Genomic DNA, 20,285 nt, shown 5'->3' with positions numbered 1-20,285 from the left:
TGGGGAATGATAGAACGAATCTGACATTATACCCTATATGCATATATGATTACAAGACCTGTGTAACTCTACATCACGTACAACCAGAAGAATAAGAAGTTACACTCCATTTATGTCTGATGTATCAAAATGCATTCTACTGTCATGCATAACTAATTAGAACAATAAAAATAAATAAAACAACAACAACAAAAATCAGCACAAAGCCACACTAATAGAAGTTCTATTCATCACTTTGTGCATGTGTAATGTGAGGTATCTTTTATTTTTGATATGTGGTGCTGAGGACTAAACTGATGGCCTCAGGCACTGCTTGGCACTGCTGAGCTATACCCCTGTCTAGCTAGGCACCATTTCAAGATCTAAATAATACACTGAAAAAATATAAAAGATATATAAATGGGCTGGGGTTGTGGCTCAGTGGTAGAGTACTTGCCTAGCATGTGTGAGGCACTGGGTTTGATTCTTAGCACCACATATAAATAGATAAGTAAAATAAAGGTTACGCAAAAAAAAAAAAAAAAAAAAAAAAGGATATATAAAATACAAACACACTACATGCACACAAAGCTCTCTGGATACTGTTCCCAAACAATCTATAAGTGATGGCAGGTGGTTTGGCAATAGTAAGGAAAGATTATTTAACATTACACAGTACTATGTGATACTCTGCCTATGCCAATCAGGCCTGGCAACCTCTTGCTTAGATAGAGACTGACCCGAGGAAACAGTCTTACCTTGGCTGTCAATGACACTCTGTACGACTTCTTCCAAGCCTACCATGTAGATGAACTCACTATTGGCTGCACTAGGCAGGAAGTGAAGCAAGGGAGCAGGAGGTTTTGGAGGTGGGATCTCCAGGAGTGTCTTTTCCAGCTGTTTGCGAAGGGCCAATTTGGCTGCAGCCTGTGAGTTGGCAGCATCGGTCATGGCGCTGGGGCTAGGAAGTGGTGAGGACACTCTGTTCACGGTTCCTGGCTGGATATGGGAGGCAAGGTTCATATAGATGGCAGAGGATGTTGTGCGCTGACAGGGAACAGAAGAACTTGACTGCTGAAACAGATTGAGATGATGTATCAGTGACGGTTGGTATGTGGGAGACCAATTCTTGCTTTTTATCAAAGGATAATATCTGATCCTCGTCTGGACTGCTTCATTTCCTCAAAATACAAAGTATTCAACTTATTCATTGAAAGAGAACTTTGGCATATAGGAAAAAAAGGATGATGATGTTTATGAGCTAAACTGACAAAAGAGGAAAAAATGGGATTCTGTCATGCATCCTTGTGCTTTTTATTACCTAGGTCCATTTCTTTCTCTTAACCAGATTTTTCGCTAATTCAGCTCTGCTATATAAGCTATCTTTTTTTCTCCACTACTATTTTCATAACTCCTCAAAGCTTCCACTTTGGGGAATGAATTCTATTCAAGCTCCACCTAAATCAACCTTGTTGTCCTAGTTTCTCTATGTACAAAAACTAAAAACCTTTGGCCCATTCAACAAGAAAAGCAAATAAAAAATTTCTGTTTCCACATTAGGTAGGGCTCTTTCTTACCGGTTGATAATTGATGGCGGGATTCATATTGGGTGTTGTGGTACGTACAAGGCCAGGCTTAGGCGGCCCCCGTTGACCCTGTAGCTGGGCTGGATTTGGTGCAATAACACGTTGAGACATCAACATGTGTGGAAGGGTGGTATTGGTCGCTGAACGGATGACACTATGACCCTAAAGGAGAAGATGAGGAAAAGAACCAGTCACAGGTAGTATAATGCTCCATAAAATGCAAAAGGGAAAATACAGTCTATAATTCAAAACTGAATAAAACCATTGGAATGTAAGACAGACTTGATAATTTCATCTAAAGCTTTATAGGATAAATTTATCAACTCTCTAAATGCTCATTAGTGGCTAGAAAGTCCTTGGCTGTTTGGTATAAACTAATTCTATATGGCTGGACAGTTAGAAAAAGTATGAACCCTCTCTAGAGAAGTTAGAGATTCTCTAGAGAAGAAAAAACAGAAGAGGATAGGCAGGGCACTCCAACACTAAGATCCTACTATGTGTCGCATACCTGTAATGTTCTCAAATTTTGAGGTTCCCCTTGTGCTCCAGGCCGGGAGGGAAGCTTGGATAAGCCCTGCTGTCCCACATGTGCAGGAGATGGCTGAACAATAGATGCTGCATTTTGTACAACTGGAGTCTGGGAGAATGAAGAGAAAATAAGACTGCAGAAAAGGACAATAATCAAAAATTGACTTTGGTGCATTTTTTAGACTTTTAAATTTCCTTTTCAGTACAAAGCTCCTGTTGACCAGGAGGAAAAACAGAATTCACACACACACTACTCCTAGAGACTAAAACCTGTGGAACCAGAGGATAATGAGCCACAAAGTTAAATCTACCAGGGCTAGGTAGTCTACTCTCAAACCAGCTTTTCTTCTTCTTTCCCCTAGTCCTTTATTTCTAGGGCACAATACCTTTTGGACTACATTCTCTTTCTGTAGCTGACTCTGTCTCAGTTTCTTTAACAGCACCAGTCGGGCTTCTTCCAATCGTAGCTCATCCCTCAGCTGCTTGATGAGCTGCTGCCGTTCCTCAATGCCTTTCCCCTAAATAAACATGGAGACTGTTAGAGTAGCAGGTACCCAGAATCCTTTTCTGCAAGAGATAATTGTACTTCTCAGGTCTGAAACTTTCATCTTCTGAAAGAAGCAAATGTAGTAATGGGGTTGTTATCTTTGTATCCCTGGGGAATGCATAATTCCTGGCATTCAGTATGTACTCAAAAAATGCTTATAGATTGAAAGGACAGACCATGTATAAATGCTAATCAGTCAGATTCCTGGCAAAATAGAAAGACCAAAGGGAGACCCTGTTTTCCTTTTTTTAAAAAAATATTTTTTATTTTTAGTTTTCGGCAGACACAACATCTTTGTTTGTATGTGGTGCTGAGGATCGAACCCAGGCCACACGCATGCCAGGCGAGTGCGCTACCGCTTGAGCCACATCCCCAGCCGGAGACCTTGTTTTCTTTCAACATGTTTTCTAAAATCTAAAAGCCACATTTCTCTAAGAAGCTCTTCATATTCTGAGATTCTAGATGAAGTATAAAGTGTATTCCCTTCTAGCCCAGTGTTTATGTGACTTGATTGTAAGGTTTTGTTTTCATTTTCCAAAAATGAATCCTACTGAGTATAATGGCTTATATATACATGCTTTTTCAAACTATCTTCTCCACTTGATTATAACAGTTCTCTCTTAAAGGGCATACCCCTGAAGTTCAGTATCATCTCAAAGAGTTTCCATCAATAAGTAGTTATTTACATTTAAAAAATAAACAGTGAAAAACAAAAGTAGGGCCAGGAGTGATGGCACATGCCTGTGATCCCAGCTACTCAGGAGGCTGAAGCAAGGAGATCACAAATCTGAGGCCAGCCTTGGCAATTTAGCAAGCCCTGTCTCTAAATAAAAATGAATAAGTAAAGAAGGGTTGGGGATGTATGTCAGTGGAACAGTACTCCTAGGTTCAATCCCTAGTACCACAAACAAACAAAAAGAGAACTAGGACTCTTATGGAATTAAAGAGAATAGAAGGAGCCGGAAATAAATCTTTCCTTTTACCTTAAACATCTCCAGGTTTGCTGCTTTGAGTCTTTCTTCCATTCGGGAGCTGGAACGAGGACTGGAAGCCTCATTGTCAGACAAAACAATGATATCTGGAGAGGGAGTTAGCCTTCCTCGGTCTGGCTCACTAGACAAGAAAAGGAAAAATTACAGCATTTTCAACATTGAAGGTTTAATAAAAAAGTTACCAGATTTTTTTTTTTTTTTTCCTACACTGAACAAAAAAAATCCAAGAGAATCCAAGGTCTGGGACACTGAACTCCTAGGATACCAAAATGTGATGGCAAAAGGGGCTAGGGTTGTAGTTCAGTGCAAGAGCACGTGCCTGGCATGTGTGAGGCAATGGGTTTGATTCTTGGCACCACATATAAATAAATAAAATTAAGGTCCATAAACAACTAAAAAACATTTAAAACAATAACAACAACAACAAAAATCTTAGCAAGGCATTTTCCTCATCTAAATTCCTCATAGAAGGGGCTGGGGCTGTGGTGTATTTGCCAGGCATGTGTGAGGCACTGGCTTTGATTCTCAGCACCGTGTATGAATAAATAAAAAATAAACGTCTATCAACAACTACAAAAATTTATTTTAAAAAATTCCTTATAGAGGATTAAGGCACAAAGATACAAGGATCAGGTATAAGAGATAAATGTTTTTGTCACAGATTTTAATTTTAATCTAACTCTTCTTTGGGCTATTGTGAGTTACAGGGAGGCTCAAAATGGAAACAGTCCTACAGGGAAGACAGTGGAAAGATGTTAGAGCCTAGCCATCTATTATGGGTACGGATGATAGCTGATAAGGAAGCAGCTCATTATATCAACAACATGGTCCTGGCTAACCCAGGGCTTACAGGAAAGGAGGATATGTGAAAACTCCAACGACAGTTGTTCGTGGCTTAAGAATATGAACACTGCCGATTATAAAGTCTACAATCTTCTGGGAAAGGACCGACCCTCCAGAAGTAAATACACATCAACTTTCTAGAGTATTACGTAGCACTCTCCCCCAGAAAGAAACTGACCAGAAATTACTTTTGACATTTAAATCTTTCACATTGGCTCATATTCCTAACCCTATTTCTTTCTGTTTTTTTTAAAATATTTTTTAGTTGTAGTTGACACAATACCTTTATTTTATTTATATGTGGTGCTGAGGACGGAACCCAGGGCCTCGCACATGCCAGGTGAGCGCTCTACTGCTGAGCCACAACCCCAGCCCCTAATCTTATTTCTTAGACAAGCTGGAGTTAGCCTTTTTTCTGTAAAGTAATGAATAATGGCACTTAGTGCTCAACATCTAGCTAATACAAGAATCCTGGAATCTCTTGATTGCCTTAGATCCAAATTATTGACTATATCTTCTAACTCTCTTCTCATTTCCAAGATCAATTCCCAGACTCTACTTTTTGAGACTGTCCTGGGAGCACATAGGTCTATAGCAAATTTTAAAATTTGTTCTAATTAGTTATACATGACAGTAGAATGCATTTTGACACACCAGACATAAATGGAGTATAATTCTTATTCTTCTGGTTGTACATGATATAGAGTGACACAGGTCATGTAATCATATATGCATACAGGGTATAATGTCAGATTCATTCTATTATCATTCCTACCCCTATACCCCCTCTTCTCTCTTCACTCCCCCCTGTCTAGCCCAAACTACCTCTATTCTACACACCCCCACCCCATTGTGAATTAGCATCTGCGTATCAGAGAAAACATTTGGTTCTTTGGGATTGGCTTATTTTACACTTAGTATAATATTCTATAGTTCCATCATTTCTCTGTGATTTCTCTTGTCTCAGTTACTTTTGGGATATGGAAGCGGTGTTTTCTGTATTGCTGGGATTGAACTGAGGGCCCTTTTCAAGGAAGGTAAGTGCTTTGCCACTGAGCTATGCTCCCAGCCCGTGGAAGTCTTCTGAACAAAGCATATCTGATAGAATGAGCATTTAATTTCTCAATAGGATACGTCTGATTAAAGTCAACCAAGTTTAGATGAGGAAAGAGAACAGGAGGACAGAGTGAGAATAACTATCTTGTGAACTATTAAGCCTGGATTGCTTTCAACTACAAGCTGAGAATGCAGAGTTACAGAGAAAGAAGCCACTAGAGGGAGAAAAGAGCTTTTCATTTTCTAATCCCAAATTCTTGGAGTAATGGTCAGTCCTAAATAAAGTGCTCAAATTCATTTCTTTGTGTGATTTATTTATCATTTCTATTTTGGAACCATGGATTGAACCTGGGTGTGCTCTACCACTAAGCTGCAACTCCAACCATTTTTTTTTGAGACAGCCACCTAAGTTGTTCGGGCTGGCCATGAATTTATAATCCTCCTGCCTCAGCCTCCAGAGTTGCTGGAATTATAGGGATGTGCCAAGGCATAGCATCACTTATTGTTTCTATATTCCTTCCTACCCTTACCCCTAAGATTAAAATGGGTGAATTTTGAGTAATGGAAGAATTCCCATTCTCTCCTTGATTTGCCATCACCAGTAAGTAGCTTCTCCCCCAGACCCGGTTTCTCTATATTGGCAGATATCCTCAAACTTCTGAGCTCAAACAATCCTCCTGCCCCAGCATCTCAAATAGCTGGGATTGGAGGTGCATACCATTCAATTCAGAAGACTTAAAAAACCGTGGCCCTAAATCAAGTGTAGTATCACACACGTGTAATCCCAGCTACTTGGGAGACTAAGCCAGGAGGATCCAAGTTCAAGACCAGTATGGGCAACTTAGTGAGACCTTGTCTTAAACTAAACATAAAAATTCTGGTTCTGGCTAGACACAGACATTACAGAAAACTGTTTCTAAGAGTAAAACAATTTTCTTTGGATAGAGGATGTAGATCAGTGGTATAGTGCTTGTCTAGCGCACGTATGAGGGCTTTGCTTTGATCCCTAAGCACTGCAAAAAATAAAAAATCAATATTCCTTGTTCAAATCAATGTTAATGACTATTGACGAGACTGTTCATTCCCAAGAAAGGCAGAGACATTCCTGGACGGAGATTTTGAAATTGTATGACATTATCAGAAAGTTACATCTGAGAGCCACCCAAAATGATATTTATTCCCAGATACAATCAGACTTACATTAGATAATACAGACAAGGCAAAGCCCAAGTCAGGTCTTGTTCCTCAATTTTTAAAAAGTTTCACCTGGAATTCTAAGCACATTTCTTAAAACATTCCAGAGAAAAAAATTACTTTGTTCCTTTCCTAAATGTATCTATGATTTATAATATTTGTTTTTTATAGTGTTGGGAATTATACTCAGCACCTTATGCATGCATCCCCAGCCCTATTTGGGTTTCTTAAGGATGAAATCTTCCGTATTAGTGAGAGATTATTCAAAGTCCAAGTTGCTAATGAACTTCACTTATGACTCAGAAGCTATAAAGCTCCTAATTCTTACCCCATAGTAAAACCAACTAAAAAGAAAGGGAACTGTTGTTTCTCTAGCATTCCAAAATATGTATAGTACTGGTTTCACAAATATTTATAGATATAAATATAGTTACCTATAAATCCACAGATATTATAACTTGTCCAACTAATGGCAAAATAATATATGCAGGCAGTTATGACATAACTCTCATGTTAAAAATTTCTCCTTCCTTCTGCTTTCAATTTATTTCTTCCTTTTATCCCATAGTTGTTCTTCCTGGGAATTGATTAATTTTGTTCATTTTTATAGAACAGCTTGGAGCCAATGGAAATAGCTGTCCATATACCTGGAATCCCCAGCTTTTAAAGGATTATGTTTCAAAAGTTCATCATTGGAAAAGAAAATTAATACAATGGTTGGGTTTTCAAGAACAATTCCATTTTCTTTCTTTTAGATGCTCTATTATTGGTCTACATCCTCAACCCCCAAGTCTTGACTTTTTAACATATAATGTATATATAATACAGTTTAATTCCAACAGCCCTAAGATTTTACCAAAATCTGTCTATGAAAATGCACTTAAGGGTTTCAGTTTCACATGTGAGGAATCTACCTAGCATTTTGCCTCTTCTTCTTCCCTAATGAAGTGGATTTTAGCCACTTATTCCAGAAGAGTAAGGATGATTAAGGGCAAGTGAGTTGTTCAGTTATATGATCTCACTCACCCAATTCCTTTTGTTCCAAAGAGCTAAAGATTAATCTACTTAACATAATATTCCACTGATACTACCTATAACTTTCAAGGACTTTTCTCCTATTCCAGAACCATTAGGGAGTTTATCTGAGGTTTACAAAGGGTTTTTAATACTATTACCAAGAATAATATTCCCTTAAGTGATGTGGTTTAAAATACAGTCCTGGGACAAGACTTACAAGTAAACATTAAAAAGCAAAGAAACACATCTAAGGTTATAACCAGTCCTTTCTTCTTCCATCTCATTAGTCCACCTTCTAAAAATCTTGCTTTGCATCAGTCTTGAACAAAGTCAGCAAGACCTTTTGGAGGGCAAGTCAACATTGAAGAGGAATTCTCATGTCTATTAGCTGTTTCCAAACTTTTTTCTTTCTTCTTGCTACTGGGGACTGAATCCAAGGATACTTTACCACTGAGCTACATTCCCAGTCCTCTTTATTTATTATTTTAATTTGGGGGAGGGTGTAACTGGGGATTGAACCCAGGAATGCTTTACCACTGAGTCACATCCCCAACTCAGTTTATTTTAAGGCAGGATCACGCTGAGGCTGAACTTTAACTTGAAATCTTTCTGCCTCGGGCTGGGGATATAGCTCAGTTGGTAGACTGCTTGCCTAGCATGCACAAGACCCTGGGTTCGAACCCCAGCACCACAAAAAAAAAAAATCTTTCTGCCTCAGATGCCTGAGTTACCAGGATTACAGGGATGTACCACTGTACCTGGCTCTGCACTAAAAATACTGAGTGTAATTTATTAAAACAAGTTGAACTGAAGCCAGGCATGGTGGCGCACACCTGTAATCCTAGCAGTTCAGGAGGCTGAGACAGGAGAATTGAAAGTTCAAGGCCAGACTCAGCAAAAGCAAGGTGCTAAGCAATTCAGTGAGACCCTGTCTCTAAATAAAATATATATATAAAAAAATAGGTCTGGGCATGTGGCTCAGTGGCTGGGTGCCGCTGAGTTCAATCTTGGGTACCCCTCAAAAAAGTTGGACTCAGAAAATCAAAGGTTCAATGTTTTCTCTCATATATGGAAGCTAGAGCAAAGTGAGGGGGAGGAGAGGGGTCAATCTTATGAGAATAGAGTAGGAGGAAAATGAGGGAGAGGGTGGCAGGACAAGACAGAAAAGGCAATGCACAATGAGTCTGACAAAATTATGCTCTGTATATGTATAAATATACTATGAGGAATCTCACTTTTATGTACATCTATGAAGCACCAATTTAAATAATGTACTAATAAAAGCATTAAAAAAAAAAAAAAAAAAAAAAAACACCCGGGCTAGGGATGTGGCTCAAGCGGTAGCACGCTCGTCTGGCATGCGTGCGGCCCGGGTTCGATCCTCAGCACCACATACCAACAAAGATGTTGTGTCCGCCGATAACTAAAAAACTAAATAAATATTAAAAAAAAAAAAAAAAAAAAAACCACCCTAAATATTCTTAAAACTAGGGTTGCCAGCATAAGGCCCTGGGTTCAATCCCCAGCACCAAAAACAAAAACAAAAACAAAAACTAGGGTTGCCTACTCTGTGATCCACTGTCCAGGCTGACTCAACACTCAGCCAGCTCCAGGTAATTTCCCTTAACATGTGCATTAGTGTCAAGTAATCAACCTTGACAAACACCAAGAAAAAAGGTCTGTAAAAGTGTTTGTGTGTGTAACAGAGCTAAAGTGAGAATATGAGTATGTGTGTTTAAAGGAATGTATATGCATAGGAATATTTAGAAAATGGGAAAAGTGGCACAAAGCAAGAATGTAGAAACTTACCACATGAAGATTTTCTGACATAAGAAAAGCCAGGACCATGCTTTTTGATGTAACAAAAGCTGAGACTCCATAATAAAAAGATCCTAAAACTTCTGGAATGATCTGAAGGAAAGACTGCTTTTTTCCTTCTTATACTGCCATAATTAGAATGAAGGTGTATATTAATTGGGCTATCAACTCTCTAGTGCTCCCTTTCATCCAGAAATGACCATTTTAAAGGTAAGAACTATGATCATCTCAGCATGGTATAAGTAAATTTGAGATACCTAGGTTCATTTACAAAAAAGCGGAGAAATTCTGGTAAGATATATCTTCTTTTAAGAGTTGTGGGATGAAAAACACCCTCATTTGAATTCATTCTGTTTTCACAGGCTTAGTTTATGAGAATACCCTATCTCTGGAGGCTGCTAAACTGAGCCATACCTCCGTCTAGCACTCATATCCACAGGCTCATCATTGATGTTTTCTTTGCCTGGCCTTCCAGCAGTCCTGTTGTCTCCATGAGGCCTGAGGTTCCCATTGAGTTTTTCTTCATAACCCTTGACACCACTGCCATCCTGTTTGGTGGGTAACTCATGTGGCACCTCAAGATTTGCCAAATCCTTCCTTTTGAGCAGTGCCAACATTTTCAGACGTTCCATGGCCTCATGCCCCTCCATTTTCAGTCGTTTTGCCAGGACATCATCTCGCTCATCTGCTGGGTCCAAGCTTCGCTTCAAAAGATTCAGTCGAAGAGCATCTTCTGTCATTCTATCCATTCTATGGAAAGAAAAACACAAGTGAGATCAGAATAAAGTCCTTTAAACAGTCCATAAGGGAAGAGAGTGGAGTGGTAAAATTATTAAGAAGAATCTTTTTTCTTTGGTGGTGCTGGGGATCAAACTCATGGCCTCATAGAGGCTACGTAAGAGCTCTATCTCTGAGCTACACTCCTAGCCACCATTCCTAAAATGTACATATATGTGTAAATTCAAAAGTTAACTGAGCTAGCTTCCCACACTATACTGTCTTGTAACATCTATATTACCGCTGAGTCACAACCCCAGCCCTAATTTTGATGAAGTCCAATTTGTTTCTTTGCCTGTGTCATTGGTATATATCTAAGAAATCATTGTCTAACTTGAGGTTACAAAGATTTACTCTTTTCATTTTAAGAATTTTATAGTTTTAGTCCTTACATTTAGGTATTTACCCCACTTTTACTTAATTTTTGAATGTGGTGTGAGATAGATGATCCAGTTTCATTCTTCTGCATATAGACAGCCAGTTGCTGTCCTTTCCGTGATTAAATTATCTTGGCATTCTTTGGGAATCAGTTGATAAATATTAGAGTGTATTCCTGGGCTCTAAATTCTATTCCATTGAGCATATGTCTAACTTTATGCCAATACCACACTTTATTTATATCCACTGTATTTTTCATCTCAGACACTAGTTTTTAAGCTTGCCATGAATCTTTCTGTATATTTTCCACTTCTCTACTTGACATTTTGAGTATCTGGAATACAGTCACAATATCTCTTTAAAAGGCCCTTTAATTTTAATAAAATTAATTCTAAGTAAGTAGATTTCTGTTGCTTGATTTTGTACCTCATGGATCATGTTTTGCTGTTCTTTGCATATCTGGCAATCTCTGATTAGATTCTGGACATTGTTAATTTTATATTTTTGGATGTTGGATTTTTTTTAAATTCTTTTTTTCCCCCCTGGCAGGAGGTGGGGTACTGGGGATTGAACCCAGGGGTTGATTTACCAATAGCTACATACCAGCCCTTTTTATTTTTTTGAGACACAAATGAGATTTCTCCAGTCAACTTTAACAATGAAAGTAAACTTCAACTACACTGTAGTTATCAAAACCTTTCCTGTAACAGACACTTAGAGCCAAACTCTAACCATCACCATGATGGTCCATAGGAATCTTATAACTCAAAAAAAATTAATACTGAAAGTAACTCCGCATGCATACTTTAAGTCAGATGCTTCTGTTTTAGTTTTCATACCAAATTTTTCTTCTGGAAAAGAATATTATTTTTTAAAAAATATTTTTTTTAGTTGTAGATGGACGCAATATCTTTATTATTTATTTTTATGTATGCTGAGGATCAAACCCGGGGCCTCACACCCATGAGGCAAGCACTCTACCACTGAGCTACAGCCCCAGCCCCCTAGAAAAGAGTATTCTATGACTGGTAAGTTCCTTAGTTCACCCAAGCCTATCTTTGATAGGACTTTTTTTTTTTAAAGAGAGAGAAGAGAGGGGCTGGGGATGTGGCTCAAGCGGTAATGCGCTCGTCTGGCATGCGCGGGATGCTGGGTTTGATCCTCAGCACCACATCAAAATAAAATAAAGATGTTGTGTCCACCGAAAACTACAAAATAAATATTAAAAAATTCTTAAAAAAAAGAGGAGAGAGAGAGAGAAATTTAATATTTTATTTTTCAGTTTTTGGTGGACATAATATCTGTATTTTTAAAATATTTATATGGTGCTGAGGACCAAACCCAGTGCCCTGCGCATGCCAGACAAGTGCATTATGGCTTGAGCCACATCCCCAGCACCCCACCCCTAGCTTTTTTTTTTTTTTTTTTAATTGATGACTGAATCCAGAAGCACTCTACCACTGAGCTATACCCCTAGCCTTTTTTATGTTGAGATAGGGTCTTGCTAAGTTGCCAAGGCTGGCCTCAAACTTCCAATCCTCAGCTTCCCCAGTAGCTTGGATTATAGATATGCCCAGCTAATTGCCCTATTTTAGGGGTGGAGAAATAGGAGAAAGATGAACTAGACAAAGGGCATCTACTGGGAAACCTTAGTTGTTTGGATATTCCAAATACCAGAAGGGCCTGTTGTTCTTTGTCCCAGTTCTATATAGATAAAAATTCAAGGGCTAAGGATACTGCACAATGGTAGGGAGCTTACTTAACATGCTCAAGGGCCTGGGTTCAATTCCCAGTAACCCCCCCCCACACACACACAACACACAAAATACAAATTCAAAATCTTAAGACATTTTGCTTTTCTTAATGAAGAATTCCTGCACTTAGTCTGTTAAAAATATTTTCTCTATTCACACAGCAAAATTATTCAAGGCAAAATTATCATCACCTTCCATTTTCTTTCTTATTTTTTTAAAAAATTTTTTTGAAGTCGTATATGGACAGAATGCCTTTATATTTTGTTTATTTTTGTATGGTGCTGAGAATAGAACCCAGTGCCTCACGCATGCTAGGCAAGCATCTGCCACTGAACTACAGCCCCAGCCCTCTTTTCTTATTTTGTACTAGGGATTGAACCCAAGGGCACTTAACCACTGAGCCACATCCCCATCCCATTTTTTATTTTTGAGACAGGTCTTGCTCAGTTGTTTACAGCCTCACTAAGTTATTGAAGCTGGCTCTGAACCTGTGATCCATTCTCCTGCCTCAGCCTCTGAAGGTGCTGGGATTACAGGAGTGCATCACCACACCTGGCTTCATTTTGATTTTCTTATACTAATAAAATCTAAATGCAGATTTAGATTTTCTCCAACATCTTCAAATTTTGGGCTATTGTCCTTGTAGAAAATAGCAATGATGAACTGGGAAAAAAAAACTTTTTGAGTGATAAAAACAGGTTCAAACTGCTACTGAATTTTACCAGGTTAAGTTCCTTCCCTCTTCAAGTCTCAAATTCATCTGTAAAAATGGAGTACTTAGAAGGTACTCAACAAAATTTGATTTCTATGCCCTAGGGACATGCCTTTCACATGTGAGTTATGAGATGGGTTCAAAAATTCAGACTCAAGTAGCAACAGGACAGAAAAGACTACCAACATTAACTGGTTCTCTTGCAAAGAAAACTGTAGTTCAAGGCAAAATAAGGGCCAATTCCATCCCCCAAACCCCTGTTATAATGGGAGGGGAAAAAAAGGATAAACAAAATTTCTAATAAGAGAAAATATATCTTCTAGAGACCAGATAAAAAGTCAGGAGGCTAGGGATGTGGCTCGGGGTAGAGTGCTCGCCTAGCATGCATGAGGCACTGGGTTTGATCCTCAGCACCATATAAAAATAAAGATATCAAGCCCTCTAAAATTAACAAAACAAAACAAAACTCAAACTGTGAATCTGTGGGTAATATTCACTAATTCCCTCTTTTGAAGAATAGCTTTATCAAGGTATAATTCACTTCCATACAATTTACTTAAAGTGCACAAGCAGATGATTTTTAGTATTTTCACACTGCAAATATCACCACAATTTTAGAACATTTTTAATTATCCCCCCAACGCAACAACAACAAAACAAACCCCATGCCCATCAGTAGTCACTCCATTGTTCCCTCACATTACCCACTCTAGACCTAGAGAACAATGAACCTACTTTCTGTCTCCATATTTGCCCTTTCTGAACTCTTCATACAAATCATAGAGTACACAGTCTTTTGTGAGGGGCTTCTTTAATTCACCATTATGTTTTCAAGGCTCATTCATATTGTTATTAGAATTATATTATTACTATATCCCTCCTGCCCTCAAGTACTGGGGATCAAACCCAGTAGAGCAAGAGCTCTACCATTAAGATCTATTTCCTTTTTTTAAGTCTAAGTAGTACTTCATTGTATGACTATCACATTTTATCTGTTCATCAACTGGTAGACAAATGGGCTGTTTTCACTTTTTGCTATTATGAATAATATTGCTCTGAACATTCATAGATAAGGTTTTTTTAATTGGGGGGGGCACTGAGGATTGAACTCAGGGGCACTCCACCACTGAGGCACATTTTATGTGTGTGTGTGTATATATTTTTTTTTTAGATGCTGAAAACCTTTATTTTATTCACTTATTTATATGCGATGCTGAGAATCAAACCCAGTGCCTCACACATGCCAGGCAAGTGCTCAACCACTGAGCCACAATCCCAATCCCTTATTTTCTATTTTATTTAGAGACAGGGTCTCATTGAGTTGCTTAGCACCTCACTTTTGCTGAGGCTGGCTTTGAACTCACAATCCTTCTGCCTCAGCCTCTCAAGTTGCTGGGATTACAGGACTGCACCATGGAGCTCAGGCATGGATAAGGTTTTTGTGGACATAATATTTTCAATTCTCTTGAGTATATACCTAGGAGAAAAATTGCTGAGTGGTATGGTAACTGTTTTAACCCATCATGTCCCATTATCTTATATAAGACACATAAAAACCTGTAAACTTGCAAGGTGCGGTGGCGCATGTCTTAGGTAACTCAATCAAGATATAACTGAGAATAGAATAGGGAATTGCAGAGGGTGAGCAAAGACTGTTGCTCAACTGACTAGACACCTAGATGCAAAAAGTACTTTTAGAAAAGCACACAGCAAGATATACAAATGAAGGGTCTGGGGTTGTGGCTCAGTGGTAGAGTGTGCCTAGCATGCATGAGGCACTGGGTTTGATCCTCAGCACCACATAAATATAAAATAAGGATACTGTATTTACCTAAAACTAAAAAATAAATGTTTTAAAAAAAGGAGAGGGGCTGGGGATGTGGCTCAAGCGGTAGCGCGCTCGCCTGGCATGCGTGCGGCCCGGGTTCGATCCTCAGCACCATATACAAAAACGAAGATGTTGTCTCTGCCAATAACTAAAAAATAAATATTAAAAAAATTCTCTCTTTATCTCTCCCTCTCTCTCTCTCACTCTCTCTTTAAAAAAAAAAAATCTTAAAAAAAAAAAAAAAGGAGAGAGAGAGAAATGGAATGAGTCCAGGTGCGGTGGAGCACACTTGTAATCCCAACCTGTAATCCCAGTGAGTGACTCAGGAGGCTGAGGCAGGAGGATAGAAAGTTTGAAGCCAGACTTAGTAATTTAGCAAGGCTGTAAGTAACCTAGTGAGACCCTGTATCAAAATAAAAAATAAAAAGGGAGGCGGAGAATTGTTGATTCAGTGGTAGAGCTTGCCTAGCATATATGAGGTACTGGGTTTGATTCTCAGCACTACATATAAATAACTAAATAAAACAAAAGTCCATCAATAACTGATAAAAATATTTTAAAAAGACATACAAATGTAAATTAATTCATTACAGTGTTTGTTTTTGCCATAAATTATATTCATGAGCACAGAATGTATATAATAAAACAACAAAATAATAAAATAACTGGCATGGGGGCTGTAGCTGTGGCTCAATAGCACAGCATTTGCCCTGCATGTGTGAGGCGCTGGGTTCGATCCTTAGCACCACATAAAAATAAATAAAGGCATTCTGTTCATCTACAACTACCAAAAAAACAAAAACAAAAACAAAAACCTGGAATTAAGTTTGGGTTGCCATTATTACCCTAGCTTCTTGAACTAGTAATTATGCAAGCAGCTGAAAGTAGTTCAAATCATTTCCCCTCATGCTCCAATGGTACAAGGAGGAAGCTGCTGTACTTCAAATTAAGAGAAACCAGAATCCAGATACTTTAATGTCTGAAGTAAGTAATCTTTCCCAGCTGATGGCTTGAGAACCTTGACCAATTTTCCCATGCCTACTTTTGTCATAACTGAGGTATCTCGGCTTCATGCACTCAGTCATAAATGCCTCAAAATCCAATGTAACAAGGATGAATGTACAGTTTCACTTAAATAAAGTACGCAGAGTTAAAAAGTAGAATACAAGTATCAGCTATTGGGGTGGTAGTAGGGAAATAAGGAATTATTGTTTAATGAAAACAGTCCCTGGGATAAAGAAAAAGTTCTGGAAATGGATAGTGGTGATAACTACACCACACTGTAAATGTACTTAAAGCCCTGAATTGTATATTTAAAATGGCAAATTTGATGTTGCATAATATTTTAATACAAAAAAATTGGGGGAAAAGCTAGAAAACAGTGATCAATTACAAATGGGCATAAACAATATTTTCAGAGTGATAGAAATACACTAAAACTAGATTGTGGTGATAATTATACAACTGTGTAAATACACTTTTAGAAAAAGTATTAATTCTATACTTATATTCTACCCCAACCAAGCTTAAAACTTCCTTAAAACTTCACAAAAATTCCTCCCCAAGGGCTGGGGATATAACTCAGTTGATAGAGTGCGTGCCACTTATGCACAAGGCCCTGGGTTCAATCTCCAGCACTACCAAAAAGAAAAAAAAAAAAATCTTCCAAAAAATAAAACAAATATTATGTAAAATGAATACTGATGTTCCCTTTAAATGCCTGATATGTAAGGAGAGTGGAACTGCCAAGAAAGAATGAATATATAGTTAGAGGGCCAAGGATAGAGTCTAAATTTAAGGATTAGTTGGTCAAAGAAAACTAAGACACTAGGGGGGAAATTAGGAGAGCATGACATTTCAAGAAACTAAAGGAAATTTTCAAGAGAATAATTAAAGTGTCAAGCAAATGACCAAGAAAATGTCTAGCTTTAAATTTACTGTTGACTGCTGTAAGAAATAATAACGGTCAAATGATAATATAGCTCTAGACACACATGTGTCAAATTTTAAACTCACTTCCACACTAAAATCCAGATCTGCAGCAAAGACTACCAAAAGGTAGAGAATGAGGGAACAGAGAGGGTGAAAAAAAATGAATTAACATTTATTAGTGTTTGTATTGCCTTGCACTACACAATACACAAAAGTCCTTTATATTTGTTCCCCAATTCCATTAAACACAGACAATTAAGAGGAAAATATAAATTGTTAGGTGAGAAAACCACTAATTTTCAAGAATGATAAAATTTAAGCCTATAGTTTATTATATGTATATATAATGACTTTAAAATTTAAACATAGTCTTTTTTTTTTTTAAAAAAAAGAGAGAGAGAGAGAGAGAGAGAGAGAGAGAATTTTTTAATACTTATTTTTTAGTTTTCGGCGGACACAACATCTTTGTTTGTATGTGGTGCTGAGGATCGAACCCGGGCCGCATGCATAGCAGGTGAGCACGCTACCGCTTGAGCCACATCCCCAGCCCCTAAACATAGTCTTAAGATCGCAAAATGTGTTGACTTTATAGAGCTCTCCATATTTATGACATTTTAAATTATCTTAAATATATCACATACATTTATTAACTTATAAGACACAACAGTCCTTACAAAATGGTATATAACACATAAAAAATAAAATTAAAAAAGTACAGTTTCAAAATCCTAAATAGGAATGAAAATACTTTCTTTATGTGGTGCTGAGAATTAACCCAGTGCCTCACACATCAGGCAACCGCTCTACCACTGAGCCACAATCCCAGCCCCTTGTTTTTAGTGAAATAAAATATTATAGATACAGTTGAAGCATCCTCTCTGTAAATTCATTCCCAATTCATTCTCTATCCTCCCACCTCCTTCCCTTCTCTGACAAAGACAGTAGGATGGGATTATTGTTACCATTCTCATGAATAATTTTCTAAGGGTAATGTGTAGTTTGTACATTTTTTATTTTACTTTATTTTTTGGTACTGAGGAGTACTCAACCACTGAGCCACATCCCCAGACAGGCTGTCACTGAGTTGCTTAGTACCTCACTGTTGCTGGGGCTAGCTTTGAATTTGAGATTCTCCTGCCACAGCCTCCTGAACCGCTGGGATTACAAGCGTGCACCACTGGACCCAGCAGTTTGTACTTTTTTTTAGTTGTCGACAGACCTTTATTTATTGATACATGGTTCCGAGAATCGAACCCAGTGCCTCACACATGCCAGGCAAGTGTGCTACTGCTGAGCCCCAGCCCGAGCCCCAGCCCCAGCGTGTACATTTTTAGAAATTACTTTTTAAAAGGTAACTCTTGAGGGCTGGGGATATAGCTTAGTTGGTAGAGTACCTGCCCCGCATGTACAGGACCCTGGGTTCAATCCCCAGCACCACCACCAAAACACACACACACACACACACACACACACACACACACACACACACACGGTAGCTCTTGAACATATCCTTTCTTTTAACATTAAATTTTTTATATTTAAGATTTATCCAAGTAAATGCGTAAAGCTCTAGTTCAATTGTTTTAAATACTGTGCAGAATGCCACTTTCCAAATTATTATTATATTCATGAATTCTCTAATTCAACACTGATATATCAATTTGTTGATGTTGAAACCAATGCTACAGTTTCCACTTCCAGCCAAACTGATGTACACGCCAGATTTACCCTCCCACTTGAAATAACAAGAACAAAAATCTTCCAATAGAATTTCCAAGACAATGGACATCAGACAATGAAGGACAGTGATCCCACAACTGCTCTCACTTACTGCCTTAGGACATGATTTAGGACAGGGAGCCTGAGGCAGAGTCTGACAAACTCCTGAGTTGAAGAGATGGGAGCCGAGAGTATGGTGGGACAATGATAGTAGCTAGATTTCAAAGGACAGAATATCATGTAACAGATAGTTACAAAAAGGAACCCAGGGATCTGCAAAACACTACTCTCAAATACTGAAGGAATCAGAGAACTGATTAGTATATGCACATGAGGAAACTATTTGAAAGAACTATTAGAAACCATCTGAAAGGAATACTGCCTAGTATCCACACACAGTGTCAGTAACAGCGCCGTTCTTAATAACCTGATTGGAAAAACTCATTATTTACCTGGCACTGGGTAGAGTACTGAGGAAAGTCTTACCTTAGTAGTAGTACAGAATTTTTAGTACTGCTTCAGAGTGGCCTGACAAATCCTAAGACAGACCCAAAAGGACCAGAGTTTTAATCACACTGACTAAATTGCAAAACAAACTTCAAGAAGATTTATTTTAAAAAGAAAAGAAAAAAAAAAAAACCACATGTGATACTACATATGTATAATCTCAACAGCTCAGGAGGCTGAGGCAGGAGGATTGCAAGTTCCATGCCAGCCTCAGCAACTTGGTGAGAGGCCCTAAGCAACCTATTAAGACTCTGTCTCAAAATAAAAAATAAAAAGGGCTAGAATGTAGCTCAGTGGTAAAGCAACCCTAGGGTTCAATCCCCAGTACCCCACCTCCTGCCAGGGGGAATAAAAAAAAAAAAAGAATTTAAAAAAAATCCAACATCCAAAAATATAAAATTAACAATGTCCAGAATCCAATCAGAGATTACCAGATATGCAAAGAACAGCAAAACATGATCCATGAGGTACAAAATCAAGCAACAGAAACCTACTTACTCAGAATTAATTTTATTAAAATGAAAGGGATATTGTAACTGTATTCCAGATACTCAAAATGTCAAGTAGAGAAATGGAAAATGTACAAAAAGATTCACAGCAAACTTCCATAGATTAAAAACTAGTGTCTGAGATGAGATGAACAATACAATGAATATAAATAAAGTGTGGTACTGGCATAAAGATAGACATATGCTCAATGGAATAGAATTTAGAGCCCAGGAATACACTCTAATGTTTATCAACTGATCCCTAAAGAGTGCCAAGATAATTTAATCAGGGAAAGGACAGCAATTGGCTGTCTATATACAGAAGAATGAAACTGGATCATCTACCTCACACCACATACAAAAATTAAGTGAAAGTGGGATAAACACCTAAATGTAAGGGCTAAAACTATAAAATTCTTAAAATGGAAAGACTAAATCTTTGTAACCTCAAGTTAGACAATGATTTCTTAGATATATACCAGTGACACAGGCAAAGAAACAAATTGGACTTCATCAAAATTAAAAATTTTTGTGCTTTCAAGGATACCATCAAGAAAGTGAAAAGATACCAACAAAATGGGGAAAAAGAATTGCAAATCTTACACATCTATTGAAGAACTTGTATCCAGA

The 20,285-nt window shown here is 38.0% G+C and overlaps 1 protein-coding gene across 2 annotated transcripts in view; it reads right to left on the bottom strand.

Annotated features, from left to right (window-relative positions):
* The window catches only part of Gatad2b (GATA zinc finger domain containing 2B), a 95,944-nt gene that overhangs the window by 8,242 nt on the left and 67,417 nt on the right, over positions 1–20,285 (bottom strand). The window contains exons 2-7 of one of the 2 annotated variants that reach the window (XM_026412944.2): positions 9,975–10,310; positions 3,624–3,753; positions 2,480–2,611; positions 2,074–2,202; positions 1,557–1,727; positions 738–1,053 (exon numbers count right to left, since the gene is read on the bottom strand). In XM_026412944.2, the coding sequence (XP_026268729.1) occupies positions 738–1,053; positions 1,557–1,727; positions 2,074–2,202; positions 2,480–2,611; positions 3,624–3,753; positions 9,975–10,309 (1,213 nt within the window). In that variant the 5' untranslated portion in view covers position 10,310. The remainder of the gene's footprint in view (positions 1–737; positions 1,054–1,556; positions 1,728–2,073; positions 2,203–2,479; positions 2,612–3,623; positions 3,754–9,974; positions 10,311–20,285) is intronic. The other variant, XM_026412945.2, reaches the window with a different exon arrangement.

Source organism: Urocitellus parryii, chromosome 11, assembly GCF_045843805.1.
Source record: "Urocitellus parryii isolate mUroPar1 chromosome 11, mUroPar1.hap1, whole genome shotgun sequence".
NCBI lineage: Eukaryota > Metazoa > Chordata > Mammalia > Rodentia > Sciuridae > Urocitellus > Urocitellus parryii.
Note: the sequence above shows the minus strand (reverse complement) of the source record. Positions and strands in the feature narration are given on the sequence as shown.